The 16,726-nt window shown below is 34.7% G+C and overlaps 1 protein-coding gene across 2 annotated transcripts in view; it reads right to left on the bottom strand.

The window, feature by feature from the left end:
• USP37 (ubiquitin specific peptidase 37) overlaps positions 1-16,726 on the bottom strand; it is a 73,118-nt gene that overhangs the window by 8,235 nt on the left and 48,157 nt on the right. For both annotated transcript variants that reach the window (XM_011358596.2, XM_011358597.2), the window contains exons 17-21: positions 16,232-16,297; positions 13,374-13,515; positions 10,827-11,082; positions 4,568-4,734; positions 2,000-2,060 (exon numbers count right to left, since the gene is read on the bottom strand). In XM_011358596.2, coding sequence (XP_011356898.1) covers positions 2,000-2,060; positions 4,568-4,734; positions 10,827-11,082; positions 13,374-13,515; positions 16,232-16,297 — 692 coding nt within the window. The remainder of the gene's footprint in view (positions 1-1,999; positions 2,061-4,567; positions 4,735-10,826; positions 11,083-13,373; positions 13,516-16,231; positions 16,298-16,726) is intronic.

Raw genomic sequence — 16,726 nt, 5'->3', positions numbered from 1 at the left:
ATTTTCTGCCCCAGCCCTATTCTTTACTTGGCTCTCAGAACTCTGGCAGTCATATCTTTTACCTTTAGGTAAAGGTAAGAGGTTAAAAAACCCTTCTTTAGGAATCTGACCAGCCCAAGAGAAAGGATAAAATATTAACATCATTCCCCAAACAGTGTCATCTTGTAAAACTCAAAAGTTGACTAGTTATTCATGTGCTCTGAATGTCCAATCATCTTTTTAGTCTCCTATTCTTAACCATGACCTTGACAGTCAAGGATTATTAGATATCTGAGAAAAGCCTCCAATAAGAAATATAAAGACTATAATAAACACACGGGAAAGAGCAATCAGGAGGAAACAACCTATTCAGGGGCAGTAAACGTGAAACAAACAAACAAATAAACTTTATTTAACATTCTCAGAGAATTGAGACAGTATTGTTTCCATGAACCAAACCAAATCAAAAACAAACAAAAAACTCATAAAGAAGAAACATTCACAAATCAGTTCTTAAAAATTAGAAATATGACAGAAGTAAAAACTCATAAGAAGGTTTGGAGTTGGAGAAACTTCCCAGAGAGTAAAGTAAAATGATAAAAAGATGAAAAACTAAAGAGAAGGGAATTAAGAGGACCAGACTAGGAGGTCTGTATAGTAGGAGTTTCAAAATGAGAAAAAAAGAGAAAGTGGAAGGGAGGAAATGAAAATTTCTTAGAATTCGAGGAGAGAAGTTTCTAGATTAAAATGATCCATCAAGTACCCAGCCAAATGGATAAAAGAAACCCACGTCAAACACACTGCTGTGAAACTTCATCACAACAGTAATAGAGAAGATCCTACAAACTTTCAAAGACAAAAGAGGTCACATCAAGATAAAGAACAAACAGCTTAAGACTTTTCATAAGGCAACCCTGCAAACAAGACTTCCCCATTACCCAGCAGCATAAAGTTGGTGAGAAACAATACTTTCGCAATGACTGTAAACCTAGAATTCTATATTTGGCCAAACTATTAATCAATTACTAGAGTATAATGAAACTTGCAAGGTCTCCAAAAAAATCTTCTAAGTCATATCCCCTCTTTTCCAAGAAAACTACTTGGGATGCTCTCTATCAAAGCACAAGCAGACAAGAATGAGGAGTGAGATACAGGAAATGGGAGTCTCAGAGGAGAGAATTGGAGGGAATTCCCAGGAGAAAGATAAGGGAGATTTCAGGATAGCTGTGCATGGATGTAGAGGGCAACCAGTCCAGACTGGAGCAATATGACTTGAGACAGTCATCGCCACAGCCATAGTACCATCTTTTTAATCTGAGGACAGAATGCTAGCTTGAATTCTTATCTGTAACTGTCTCAACCATGTGCCAGTGAAATTCTTGCTCTTTCCTCCATGCCTAGAACACTCATTTTGTATCACTGAAGTGTTCTGCTTTGATCAATTTCTGAGAGCTGGAGAAAGACCACAGTGATCTTAGAAACAGAAAATGCAGAGTTAGCCTACTTTCCATGACTATATGTCCCTGTGGACCTCCAGCACCTGGTTCATCTATTAGGTCTGCCACATGCCATGACTATAGTGAACCCTATGCTTCTGACTTTGCCCAATGACTTCCCCAGAATGAGCTCTTGTAAATTCAGGGGGAAACTGAAGCACCACATCTTCTCCTAAGAGTCTTAACAGTGACAGTATTGCTCTTTTATACAGATGAATTGCAGATAGATAGTCCTTGCTACTTAATTTTTCAAAATTAAAAAAATACATTGTTTAGGAATATGGATATAATAAATATTACTTTTAAAAAAAGCAAGCTACTGATGAATACAAATGTTAGAATAGTGGTTTTCTCTGGGAGAGAGGGCGAAGGGAGGGGTATCCAGGTAACTTCTAAAGTTCTTTCTTTACCTGGGAGGTGATCAAATTTGTTATTGTTATTAAAAATAACAAACACATTTCATATGCTCTTCTCTGTGTGATACATTTCACCATTTAAAAATGTAATTAAAATAATCTCCACACCTTGAAGACTTAATTCTGTAGCTCTTTTGAGGTCATCATCTTCTTTCTGTTCCCAAGCCTCCTAAAGGGACAAGAAGAAAACTAAGGTAAAGAGGTATTGATTAAACTTATTTAATGAGGGTAAATTCAGTTGGTCTGGAAGTATTTGCTAATGTTTTCCAAAATCTTATGGATGTTTGGAATATGACCTTTTGAAGGATGTGGAGAAGTTCTTTACCTTTCCAACAATGTCCTCCTAAAATACAACCTTGGGAATTAAAAAGGCTTAAATGCTATCTCCTCTAGTCAGTGATATTTGGCTTGCCAACCAAAAGCCATTCAATATTACATTATGACATAATCCCCTTTCTTCTTACATGTATGAAATACCTGGCATATAGCAGATACTTAGCAAATTGCTCTTTTTCCTCTCCCCTGATTTATATAGCATTTGCTAATTTCCATGATATAAGTACTCCCATCCTGACCAATTTTAAGCTACTAATGTGACATTGAATGCAGGGTTGGAAAGAGGTTATGTATGGCCAATTTTAAGTAATCAACATGATGCTGAATGCACAGCTGGAGAGAGATGGATACAGCTGAGCTGACAGTGAGTTGGCTCTAGCACACCACTGACCCTAAGTCTATGACAGCAGGATAAACAATATTTCCACAAGATATTTTTCATAGACTTTTATTTTTGTTCTTACTAAAGAAACAAGACACATAATAGATGCTTGGTAAATACTAAATGAATGATGTTGACTGTTACTTTTCTAATACATTTGAGATTTTCTTAGAAAAATTAGTACCTCTAAACATGTCTCAATTAGATAATTAGAAAATGGAATAGGGAAATGCTGACTATAAAAACTTCTCCCTCTCATCTTCAGAGAAAAGGTAAGTTACAAACGATGCATGAATGAAAAAAGATAATTTAAGCAGAATTGTTTTATATTTGCCTCAATTCTAGACAAATAGAGTAAATTATATAAGAAACTTAGAATGAGCTATCCTGCATTATACTACTGGGAGCAATAACAGTGTGTTCAAGAAAGCAACAGAGATATTCTCTAACAGAAAATAAGATTACTTAGACTTATCCAAGTATATAAATAAAGCCTATGCTGAAACCAGAAAGAGACTCTTTTTTAGTTATTTATAGAATGATGTAGGTATACCAAACTAAAGAAACTCCATCTTATAATCCTATCCTCACATCTGAGAAAAGATTGTTTTAACTGGGTCAACTGACAAGAAATAACATATATGTCTTTCATTTATGGAAAAGAGGGGTGCTGAATTTTTTCTTTTTCTGCACTATATGGTACTACTGGTAAGAAGTCAGACCTTGATCTTTCACATTATGTTTTCTAAAACAAATGATTACTATTATTTGTAAAACAGTTTGAACATGTATACATCTCGATAACAAGTCAGCTAGAAAGTTACTTCTTATAAATAAAAGGATATAGAGCAGCCTGCTCTGAAAAGGTTTTAAAGAAGCAGTTCTCAACCTTGGCTGCACATTAGAATCACTGGATGAAGTTTAAAAGAATACTTACAAAACAAAACAAAACAAACAATAAACAAATAAACAAACAAAAAACACACCAAAAAATATAGATGCCCAGCCTGTACATTAGAATCACTGAATGAAGTTTTTGAAAAAATCCTTATTAAAAACAAAAAACAAAAAAACCCCAACAACTAAAAAGTCTAGATGCCAAGACCACACCCCAGATCAATTTACATCAGATTTTCTTAGGGGCAAACAACCCAGAAATCAGTATTTTCTAAAGCTCCCCAGATAGAATTAATGTGCAGTTAAGCTTGAGACTCACTGTTCTAGAGAAATGAGATTTCTTAATCTGGTTATTTGTCCTAGAAATCTTGGTAAATTTTTATTACTAACACGATTTGGATTGCGTAAGAAAGAACCATGAAAATATCACCTTTAAACAGATACCTCAGATGACTGCAATCGTGCAAATCAACCAGCTTTGGCAAATATAAGCATAAAGAATTAAACACTGAAGAATAGATTAATACATAAAGAAAAGAGCAGATAAAGGTTAACCTATACCTAATATCTAAATTTCAGATAATATTCAGATAACAGTCTTAAGGAATTTTATGTTCAAATAATTAATAGCAAAGGACTCATATTGTGAGAAAAACGACTAAAACAAAGACATTGCCTTAAAATAGTAGTGATAAAATCACAGTGGTATACTGGCTGTTTCTACAGCCTGTAAAATAACATTGGACTGTGATGATCTATAACGACCCATCTTGCTTTGGCATGCAATGAATTGCAGTAATGGGAGGTAAACAACAATATATTTTGTTGCATTTGGATTCTCAAAAACAGAAAATCTATCAATGTTTGTTTCGAATCCAATGCAAAGCCACAAAGAAATGTTTGTTTGTTTGTTTGTTTTGGTGGATCAATGACTTACTGTAAGTAAATCACCTGGAACAATGCCTGATACATAGTAAGTGCTTAACAAATGTTAATTTTTGTGGTTGTTATTATTAGGTATGGAGAAAGTAGCAATATATATATACACATATATTTCTTACTTGCTCCTGAAGGCTCTGAGCCAATGCTTGCTGAAGCTCTTGCTCTTCCCTTTCACGCTCCATGTCATACTGCTGGAGCCAATCAACCTCTCCTTGAGATCCTTCTGGGGTTTTGTTTTCCTTATTCTCATCACAGTCTTTAGTTATCTCAGTAAAAGTGGCAGGATCTGAGGAAGCAGAACATAACATAACTGGGAAACTCCTAATAAACTGAATTCTCCGGACTAGAGTGACACCTACCGTTCGGAGAGTATTTCACCCGTTAACCTCAAACATAGTTTCTAGACTGACTATTTGGAATAAACAGTATGGTCATGATTCTGTTCTGGTTATTTGAATTGTGTTAGCAACAACATTTCATTATAATTCTCTCTCTCTCTCTCTCACCACGCCCCACCCCACTCTCTCTCTCTCTCTTCCCACACCTTCCCAAAGCAAAAATTCTCATCTTAACAAGTTAAGGAAAGTCTCATAAATAATTTGATCCACAAGAATTACCTTTACAGATTCATTTTATATGAACTATTTTAAAATTACTATATGCTGTTTATCTGCCCCCAAACTGCATTTTAACCATTCAAATAATACTTTTCTATGGTACAGACAACTCTGAAGCTTACAGCATCTTGGTTTTAGAAACTAAATCAGCAACTATTTATCATTTTTTGACTGTATTGAATTACTAACTGAATATTTACTATTAAAACTCACTATTCATTAAAAGAGAAAAAGAAACTAAGGATATATTAAGTACAAAAAGCAGTATGATCCCAATTTAAAAAATTATACTAGAATTGTCAATGATTTATTCTTTTCCTCCATTCTTGGAAGAACAATAATTTCCATAGCTCTGAAGCCTATATAACCCAACCTGTCCCTTTGGCCTTAGTTTATAGAACCAGGAATAAATATTGGAGTCAATCAATTGGATTAGTTCTGGAAATGTGGAACGAAGACATTCAAAGTAAGGTGATGTTGAGCATTTCAAGTGGAAGAAAGACCTGGGAGCTAAGAGTACTATCTTAGGGCATAACATGAGTATTATTACTTTTAGTATCAAAAGATGCCAAAAAAAAAAAAAAGAAAAAAAAGTGAGAGAGGTACAATTTTCCTTAACCAATAATTTTTACCACTCAATGTACCAATGTACCTCACACAGTGCTGGAATTACACTAGCAATTAATCTGTGTGATAGAGAACACATAAAGTTCATTTTGAGATGCTAAAATTAATATAATTTGTCTTTAAGACTGTCAGATGGACAAGATTGGATACAAAAATTACTTACGATCTGCAACAAATATGACCACAAAATAATGGTATACTTTTAAGGAACTTGAACAATGGGGCAAAGGGGAACCATACGTTAAAATGCAATATTCTTATACTGAATCTATCATCTGCCTCTACCCCCACCCCCAGCTGAAACCTGCTCCTTTCCTACATTCTATATTTCAGTGAATAGGATCACTGTCCACATACAGTTGTGTGTTTTTGAAAAGAGACACCTGGGGCTCATTCTGACTTCTCATTTATTCCTCTTATCAAGTAACTCATTATTTCATAAGTACCCCTTGAATCTATCAACTTTTTTTCTTTTCAGTGCCAAAACTTCACCTTAGGGCACCATTAACTTTTGGCCTGGACCACTACAACAACTTCCTAATAGGTCTCACAGGATTACTTTGGTTCTTCTCTAATTTATAAGCTGCACTGCAGCCAGAATGACCTTTTCCAAATATAAATTTTTATCAAACACTTGTTTGCTTAAAATTATTCAAGAACTTCCTAATGCTTTTGAAATGAAAGTCCGAAGTACTAAATATGAACTTATGCCATGTAAAAACTGGAGACTGCATACCTCTCTAGTCTCGTCTCTTGCTTTTCCCACTCAACACTATGCTCCAGTCATGCAGATCATTCTGTTTTATAGGTGGTAAGGGAGAAGCATTTGAGTGGTTAAACCACTTCATGCAGATCATTCTGAACTTTTTTTTTAGGTCTACTAGCTTGTCATGGCTTTTCTCATGTCTGGGCCTTTGCCACACTCTTCCGTCTAGTTATTGTCTGGAGACAGTGAAACTGTGTGATTTATGCTTCAGAAAGATTACTCTGGCTGCTTTGTTCATGAAACAAGGTCTGTAGGAGGCAAGAGTGGAAGAAGGGGCATTGGAATCAGTTGCAGTGGCCCAGGTGAGACATGGAAGACAAGGCACAGTTGATTGGGCTTACTGATGGACTGAATGCAAGGTGTGAAGTAAAACAAAAATATCTAGGGAGACATATTTTTTGGCCTGAGCAAATAGATTTATAATGGTACCATTTGCTGATATGGGAAAGGCATATTTGCGGGGATGGGAGGAATAAAAAGTAAACAGCTAAATAGACATTTCAGGTAGGCATTTCAATATACAAGTTTAAAGTTCAGGGGAGAAATCTAGGCTAGAAATATTGATTTGATTTTTCATCAGTATGTGAGGCAGTAGCACTATATGAGATCACTTAGGGAGAGAGCTTAAGCAGAAAAGACACGGCTAAGGACAGTGTCCTGGGAATACTCCAACAATTAGAGTTCTGATGAGCCAAACAAACAAAAAAAAACCTGAAATGAGTAGTTGGTTTAGTAGGAAGAAAGAACCCCATGAGTGTGGTGTGATGGAAGCTCAGAAAAAAGTTTATAAAGTTTTAAATGTTACGGAAGGAGTGGTTGACTGAAACACCACTAATGTAAACCTGATAAACACCATTTCGGTGGAGTGCTGGGGATGAAAGCCCACTTGGAGAGGGCTGAGGAGAGAATGGGAGGTGGTAAGAAAGCAGAGAGAATGAATTAAACAACTCCCAAAGAATTTTGCTGTGAGGAGAACACAGAAAGGGGGCGGGTAGCTGAAGGGGAACATAAAGTCCTAAGAGGGTTTTTTAAAGATGGGTGATACTGAAGCGCAACAGGAATAATTTAGAAGAGTGGGAAGAAGCTGTAGAAGAGAAAGAACATAATTTAAAAAGTGAAAGTGAATGAGATTCTGGCTAGGAACGGAGGGACTGGCCTTAGATAAAGACAGGGACATTTCCACCATAATGCAAGTAAAGGCACAGTTTTCATCTGACTGAATCTACTTTCTCTGAAAAGTATATCACTAAGTTATGAACATAGAGTGTGTGTGAAAGGAAAACTGGAGATTTGAGGAAGATATCATAAAGACTAAGAAAATAAATTTACTAAAGAGGTGAAATCAAAAGAGTAGCATTTGGTATTCATTTAAGAGTCTAGTCATGAATCTGAGGAAAGTCTGGTCAGCAGTTTTGTGATTTTCCTCCCGCAAGCTTCCGCTGCTTGGGTGTAGGCACAGAATAAGAAGCTAGCTGAGTTGGAAGACTGGGTTTTGTCAGGTGACTACGACGGAAAAGAGAAAGGAGATAAAGGAGGACTACAGTATGGCATACAGACCGGGCAAGGAAGTGATGACAAGAGTGGGGTAATGAACAGCAATAGAGTGAAAGTCGAAGGAATAGAAGTTTTTAATAAGATCAAATAATTGTTGAAATAAGAATATGATGCTTGGTGAGCTGGGAGAGAAGGGTTAAAGGATATTTGAAATGAAGATTTCTAAGGTGGTACAGTTACTAAAGATTAACTAAGTCTAGGGAAGTGGTTCTCGAACTTCAGCATGCATCAGAATCGCCTGGACTAAAATCACGGAATGTTGAGACCCATATCTAGGATTCTACATTCAGGAGGTGTGTGTGTGGGGGGGGGGGGGGGGGGGGGAGGGCAAGAAGGGCATTTCCAGCACGTTCCCACATGATGCTGATGATCTGGGGACACACTTTGAGAACCACTGGTCTAGATTATGACTGTTGTCAGTAATCAAGATGGGGTAAAGAAAAACTCTTCGAAATTATGATCAAGTATTGAGAAACTAGGTTGGTGAATGAGCACTTATGATGATGAAGGCCCTAACAATGTTGATGCGAGTGACTAGAAGGTAAAAGATAGCTACATAAGAGAAAATAGGTGACAAAGTCTGATGTCACCTACAAAGCCAGAATTTTTGTAGGATAAAAGGTGACAAGCAGTTGGAAATGACAATGGGTAACAAGGAGAAACCTATCCCATCTACAGCCTCTGAGGTCTTAGGGTATGGGGGAAAAAAACCCAGCTTATACTTAAAGAACTATAGGACAACCAATAATAGAAGCCTTTCAAAGAAAAATTCGCCTCAACTAGAGACTAAAGGAACCTAACAACCAAACATTGTAGGTAAACTTTGGGCTCTAGATTTAAAGAAAAGTATAAAAAATATTTTGGAAACGTGGGCTGTATTTGGAATTATACACAGAATTACTATTAAATTAATATTCTTAGGTGTGATAATTATTACATAGGAAAATGTCTATATAGTTATGAGATTCAGGCTTAAGTGTTTTAGGATAAAGTGTCATGATATCCTTAATTTCAAATGGTTCCAATAAAATAGTGGGGTGTGTGTGTGTGTGTGTGTACAGTCTCCAAGGATGGCCTCCAATGAACCAGGCATATGGGTATTCCCTCTCGTGTAGCCCTCCTCACAATGAACTGGGCAGACCCTGTAAGGGCTTTAACCAATAAAATGTGTTGAAATTGATTCTATGCTAATTCTGAGCCTAAACATTATGAAGGCCTGGCAGTTTCCCCTTTTGTGCTTTCGGGAGTCCTGAGCTGTCATGTAAGAAGCTTGGCTACCCTGCTGGAGAGACCACATGAAGAGGGAGAGGCTCTGAGATTACATGGAAAGATGAAGGGAAGATAGGGAAGGAGATAGGCAGAGGGAGGAGATGGGAGGAACAGAGGGAGGTACAGAGTATTGAAGAGAGGAATGGAGAGGGTATCTAGCCATCCCAGTGGACCCTTCAATCCACCTGTGATTAATGATTTTGATAATCTCAGTGTTTTCCACTGGCACAGATAATCTAAAACTAATTGTACATAACTTCCTTTCTTAATTTTAAGAAGATGTAGAACTGAACAAAAAATTAAAATAAAGAACTGAAAGCAGGAAATAAATCGGCAAGGGACAAAAGCACTAATATTAACCAATGATATCTAAGGGCAGTGACTATAATTTTAAAAAGAGAAGGGGATTTCATAACAATACTTGCATCAAGAGGGAAAAAAAGAAGGAACGCCTATAAACAAAAATCATCGGCTTTTTGTTTCCAGATAAAGTGAGGATATACTAATCTTTATTTAGCTTGCACATAAAATAATTCAAAAGTGATGATGCCCTGACCCCAAGGATACAAAAGATAATTCTGTGATATGCCACTATTCTCTTCATCTCCAAAATCCTAGGTTTGATGTACTGAAACACATTAGCTACTAAATATATATAGATATTAAGGATATCAGGAGAAAAAAATTAGAGTTGGCCATAGGAAGAGGTAGTAAAAATTTTCTGCCTAAAAATCTTAAAATACCCATAGTACAAGGCGAAGAGGCTCAGGTTTGTTGTTCTCATTGATAACTTGAAGGAGAATGGAGAACTTTAAGTATTTACAGAGTTGGCTCTCCATATCTGGGGGGTTCTGTATCTACAGCTTCAACCACTGATGGAAAATACTTGAAAAAAAACCTGTTACCTTGTTGCTGGTATGTACAAGTAGTTAGGCCTAGGATTACTGCATCTGGACTGAACATGTACAGACTTTTTTTACTTCTCATTATTCTTTAAACAATACAGTACCAACAACTATTTCCATAGCATTTACATTACTTTAGGCATTATAAGTAATCTAGAGATGATTTAAACTATATGGGAAAAAGTACATATGTTATATGTAAATACTAAGCCATTTTATATAAGGGATTGGCGTATCTGCGAATTTTGGTATCTGTAGGGGTCCTGAAACCAATCCCCGTGAATACTGAGGGATGACTGTACACTAAAACTTGGTATAGATTCATATATCGAAAAATGAAGAAAGAATTGCACATATTTCTGAGAAAGCAGTGGTAAGAGACAAGTGTTCCAAAACTGACACAAACATTTACTAAATGCACTAATACTACCTACCTTTCCTTTTGAAGTGCACCTAAAGGGATATGGCACTAGCCTCTGGGCACTACTTACATTATTTACTTCTCATTTTTTAAACTGTTAAAAATATCATGAAAATATTATTAGTTGTTATATATTATACAGATCCATCTCACCTCCCATTATTTAAGGCTTTGGAACACAGTTGTATCTTGTTTAACAGATACTTTCACTAAACCTACCTGGCTCTGTGATTGTTTTGGGTTTCTCTGTTTCCACAGGCTCTGAATTTTCAGGCATTTCTTGAATATCATCCTCTGCAAATCCAGTATCTGGGCTGCTGGTTGGTTTATCATCATCTTCATGACTCAGAGTCGGTGAAGCTTCTCTCTTACTTATCTCTAAAACAGCTGCTAGAAGCTCTTCTTCACTCATTCCATCAAATCCTGAGTTTTCCAATTCGGACTTATCAGGCTCTAGTCTACATGATTTTGAATCCTGAAAAAGAGAGTTACTTTTATAGGAAACCAGCATGCCTACAAATGTTAATCTTAAGAGTTTAAAGTGAGTTTATTATATTTCTAAAAAGGTTCCTTTCTTTGATGCTTTGGGTTATTTAATAATAAACTCACTAGCAAACCTAATATTCTTTTAATAATAACTACATAGAGATAATAACTACATATGCTTATTTTCTTGATTATAATAATATTAAGTATACTCTTTGTAAGAATGTGGAAAATACATAAGAATAATAAAATAAATTTACCCAAAATCTACCAGAGGTAATACTGCAAGTATTTTTGGCGTGTGTAGATTATACTGTAAATATTGTCACTATACCTAATGTTTCTTTTTAAATATTGGCAGGTCTTATTTTTTTTTTTGATAAATGAGAAAAAACTACATCACCATTATGTAAATATTCTGAAGTTATTTTCTGAATAACTTTTGTTTCTTGGGGAATTTCTGACTTTATGTGATTTCTCATTCAAGGTGGCAACCACAAACTACCTCTAGCTTTAAAGTAAGATGGGAAACAAGTTAGAACAAAAAATAATGACTAAACATGCAGAAACAAAGTGTAGCATAAGGAAAATAGTCAACAATGTTGTAATAAATATGTAAAGGGAAGAAGGGTGCTAGATTTAGTGGGGTGATCACTTTGTGAGTTATACAGATGTGTTATTGTATGCCAACTATAACTGGAAAAAAACTCATTGAATTGTAAAATGTAAATATGAAAAAAAATAATAGCACAGTTCTCCAAAAGGGAGTATAAACAAATCCTTCTCATGTATGCGTATTCTTACTTTGAGGACTATATACATATACATATTCCTAGCTTGAGGACAATTTGTTCTCATATGCTTGTTTAGAGATTGTAATGCAATGTAGATATGTAGCAAGCAAATGTTTTACAACTGAAATTGGTAAATCTTTTACTTGGAACTATCCCAGAAATTTCAATAAATAAGCAAAACAAAACAAAAAAACTACTAAAATAATTATCTTACCAAAAAGGAGGTTTAAAATCAAACAGTTGCATGAGATGCTGCAAACTCCTTGTATATTCAAAATATTAACTATCATTATGTGTCAAGATAGAAGATAATGTAGTTATTCCTTCCCACCCATTATTTAAACCTTTAGTTTATGTGGTTAGCCTGTTGATGTAAAATGTTTATTACGGTTTCCCCATATTAACCATTAGTACCAAAATAAAGCAAGTAATTATTTGAAGATCCATATGTAAAAGTAGTTTTGAAGGTTAGCGGGTGAAAGCAATTTATCTACAACTTTCATTTCTTAAATATCTCAATTCTGGAAAAAACCCAGGCATCCAATTATAGATGAATGTATAAAGAAGATGTGATTCATATATATATATACACACACACATATATATATATATATGAACGGATATATATATGATAAATATATATGAATGGATAAAGAAGATGTGATTGATATATATATATATGTGTATATATATATATCAACATATATCAATCACATCTTCTTTACCCATTTACATATACTTATATATATCATATATATATGTAAAATGAAATATTATTCAGCCATAAAAAAAGAAATCTTGCCATGTATGACAACATAAATGGACAGGGAGGGCATTATGCTAAGTGAAATAAGACAGAGAAAGATAAATATCACATGATCTCACTTATATGTGAAATCTAAAAACAAACAAACAAACAAACTAACAAACAAAAAACCCCTAAGCTCTTAGATAGAGAACAGATTGGTGTTTGCCAGAGGAGGGTGGTGAAGGGTGTGTATATGCGTGAAAGGGATCGAAAGGTACAAATCTCCAGTTGTAAAATAAATAAGTCATGTGATGTAATGTACAGTATGGTGACTACAGTTAATAATATTGTATTGCATATATGAAAGTAGCCAAGAGAGTATATCTTAAAAGTTCTTATAAGAACAAGAATTTTGGGTGGTAACTATGTATGGTAATGGATGTTAAGCAGACTTACTGTGGTAATCATTTCACAATATATACAAATATCAAATCTTCAAGTTATACACATGAAACTAATATATGTTAATTATACTTCAATTAAAAAAAGTCTCAATCCATCTTTAAACAGACTGATTTTGTAGCTACAGAAAGTACATTCTAAAACTAGTGTTTGAACAAATCCATTAAGTTTGTAATCTGTGTATTAAGTGTGCTGATGCTGATTATGAAAGGCATTTGTTTCTACAGTAAGAGCTATACAAATCCTTGTCAGATATTTTGATAAGAAATTACTTACTTTTTCCAGGTCTTCCTGCTGCTGTTCACAGCCTGGCATATCGCAAAGTCTCTGGCTAAGGGCCACAGAGCGTTTTAGCTCATCTTCACTGTCTGAATCAAGACACAAAGCCAAGGAGCTCTTGGATTTGAAGGAGAAATTCCTATAATTTAAGAAAAAAAAAAAAAACCTATATAAGTCTGATAAACAAGCATTTGTCCTTGTTATTCTTTTGATGTACAAATAACAAAATAAAACAAAAAGCTTTTCTATTATAGAAAATTATTTAACAGAAAAAAAGATATATCAAAAAGGTATATTTATGCATTACCTTTGTCCCACTCCAAAAGAGTCATGCTTTGAAAATGAGACAACTCTTACGCTATTACATATCATCAGTAAACCAATCACACTTTGTGCCTTTTTTCTTTTAATGATCAACCCCAAAGAAGTTTGTTATTGTCTTTATAAAACAAGTACTCTACTGAAAGCATGCAGACATAGCAATGAATAAATGTTTTTGACAACAGAGTGCATGAGGACTAATTTTTGATCTTTTAAATTATGATTCATGTATTTTAAAATTAACAGTAACATTCCACTTATCCATTATATGTAGGTCAGACTTCTGGCAACCTCTACCTTCCAGAACACAGGGATTCAAAAGTAAGAAAAAAGGCTTCTGAGGAAGGCAGCAGTTTCAAAGCCCATGCACTTTACTCTTTAGACAGGGACCCTTTTTTCCCAGGAAGTGATGTATTAAATAACGTAGCAAGTTCATCAAGAAATGAGAGCTAAGAAGTGAGAGAGAATAACCACAAAAAGGGCAAAAAAGAATTATAAAGTCAATTAATGTAAAGGTAAACTGTATTGTAAGATTAAGAGCCTCTGAGGGCAATAGCATATGAAAACACAGTGTATAACTGATGGTCATAATGCTAATTCTAAGTCATTACAATATAATTAAGGTATCTTCAGTATATTTTATTTAAAATGTATGGAATTCTCTAAAGTCATAGAATACATAGCCACCTAAAATGGTTAAAAAATTTTAAGATTAACACTTAAAAAGGCAAGCTTCATTTACGTGGAATATCAAATATCATTCTTCAATGATACCAGATAAGTAAGGTGTTACTGTGTTGTCTTCTAAGTGAGCTGAAAATAAACTAAAGGAAAAAGTGGTAAAGGTCAAAGAGCACAAACTTTCTTTGATGGAGGTTAACATAAATTCATATGCTATACTAAAAAAAAGTAAAATGGAAATTGGAAAAATGCAATTAATCTCAAGGTGAAAACTGTAAATAAACATATAGAATGATGGCACCAAGAAATAAGAGGCCACAATGGAAACCAGGAGAACTGCATAGCAATGTAGATCAAAGAAAAGAGGCAAGTGGTCAGTGATAAGCCCAAATATATAGTCTGTGGCTGAGAGCAGCCAGGATATCACTGCACTCTAGCCTGAACACTTGAATAGCCTCCCATTATGTCTTCAAAAGGGTTTTAGTATAACTTAGAAATAGCCAATTAGCCATCTTAATTCTTCATTTCTGATTTCATGCTTACCAAGCAAAACTGAACATATTAATTTTTTTTTTATCCATGTACATACTTTGTGAAGGAGGGTGACACCTGGCTACTAATGTACCAGGGTCAAATGTGACAAAGGACATTGTAGAAGAACTAATGGTATTCTGGTTCATAACTCAGCCTCTTTTAAGTTTGATCGGCATGACAGATCTTCTAGGGCCTAATCCTTTATTGACCAGCTCTCAAATTCTCATACCAATAGACCCTGGAGAACAGATGACCATGCCAAGTATAATGATGCCCAATGAAACCACCTCTTTCTTGAAACTATAGTGATCTGGTACATAAAGAGTGCATTCCATTAATAGTTACTATATTCACAGAAGGCAGCTTGCCTGTAGTAATGAAAAATATTCATCCTGTAAATGCATCACTTGCTCACTTTCTAAGCAGCCAAGTGGTATTGCTCATTTGTATCTTGAGAACGGGCAAGAGTATTCATATCGGTACCATTTCAGATTTCTAGTCATGTTAGTCATCTGGTTTTAATTGCACTGAAAAATAATTAACAGGAGGAAAAGAAAATAGCAGTTCCCAAATGTCATTTTATGGTTATATAAGACCCCCCCAAAGCCCTTAAACAACAAAGTGTCTCTTTTTTAAAAGTACTTTGGGTCACCAAATTTTTAGAAGAACTAATTTTAAAGACCAATGACAAGCAAGTCATTTAGAATTGTCTAATCAGGAACTGTGGTTCTAGTTTAATCACAGAGGAGGTATATTAAAAAAAAGTATTTGCTTCCCTTCTTGGTCTTAAGCAAAATAAAAAAACAAAACAAAACAATAAAACATTTGTAGAACAGCTACATTCCAGTGTGTGTTTATTTTCCTATCTCCATTCAGAACAGCTCCATTTCGGTGTCTAAGAAAGAAGTCCCAGACTGGCTAGCAACAGATAAAAAGACATTTTGGGATCTCCACGTGTATCTCTGAAGAATGGTGCTTTACACCAACAGAGGTTATTTCATCCCTTCAATCCTTAAAATTCCTCCTCATCAGTCAATTTCTAGAGTTTTAGGATGAAAATTTTACATATTAACACATGATTTAAGAAGTTTCAGAACAACGTTTTGAGAGGATTATTTAAAGTTGTTTCACTGATAAAAACTTGTTAGACCCTAGATTATAATTTAAAACAGATTCAGGAAAATTCCAAAGTATAGTAATACAGAGCAGTTATCATGCAACAAGAGAAACAAAGAAAAGGGGAGGGGATCCTCTTGGAAATTAGGGTAAGTCAAATCCTTAAAAATACAAATTCTGGGTACATAAGAAATATAACTCACTTTGAAGGTGTAGAAGGGCTGGTGATGCAGGAATTCACCATTTGACAGGCTTTCAATGGTCTAGAACTTCAGAAAATTAGAAAATATATAATATATATAATTACAATATCAAAAATATATTAACTTACAAAATGAATTATTTTACTACTGACCCATATATATCCTCTTGAAAAGGAAACAATTATAATACTTTTACTAGCAATAGAAGCCAAAAGAGAAAACAAAATACCATCTCTGGCCTCTCCTGATCTAGTGACCTAAATATTTAAACAGCATTGGAAACGAAGTCAAATGTAATGCATATGAAAAGAACTTGGGAAAAATTATCTTGTCTTAGTTCTTTACTTTTAGGCAATAAAATAATAATAGCTCTCATTTATTGAAGACTTACTAGATGTCAGGGACTGTAGTAAGAACTCGTGTATATTATTACCTCATTTAATGTTCACAACCACCATATTATTTTCCCTACAGATAGGTCAAGGAATTTGTCCA

Source organism: Pteropus vampyrus, unplaced genomic scaffold, assembly GCF_000151845.1.
Source record: "Pteropus vampyrus isolate Shadow unplaced genomic scaffold, Pvam_2.0 Scaffold42, whole genome shotgun sequence".
Lineage (NCBI taxonomy): Eukaryota > Metazoa > Chordata > Mammalia > Chiroptera > Pteropodidae > Pteropus > Pteropus vampyrus.
This window is presented reverse-complemented; position numbering and strand designations above follow the sequence as displayed.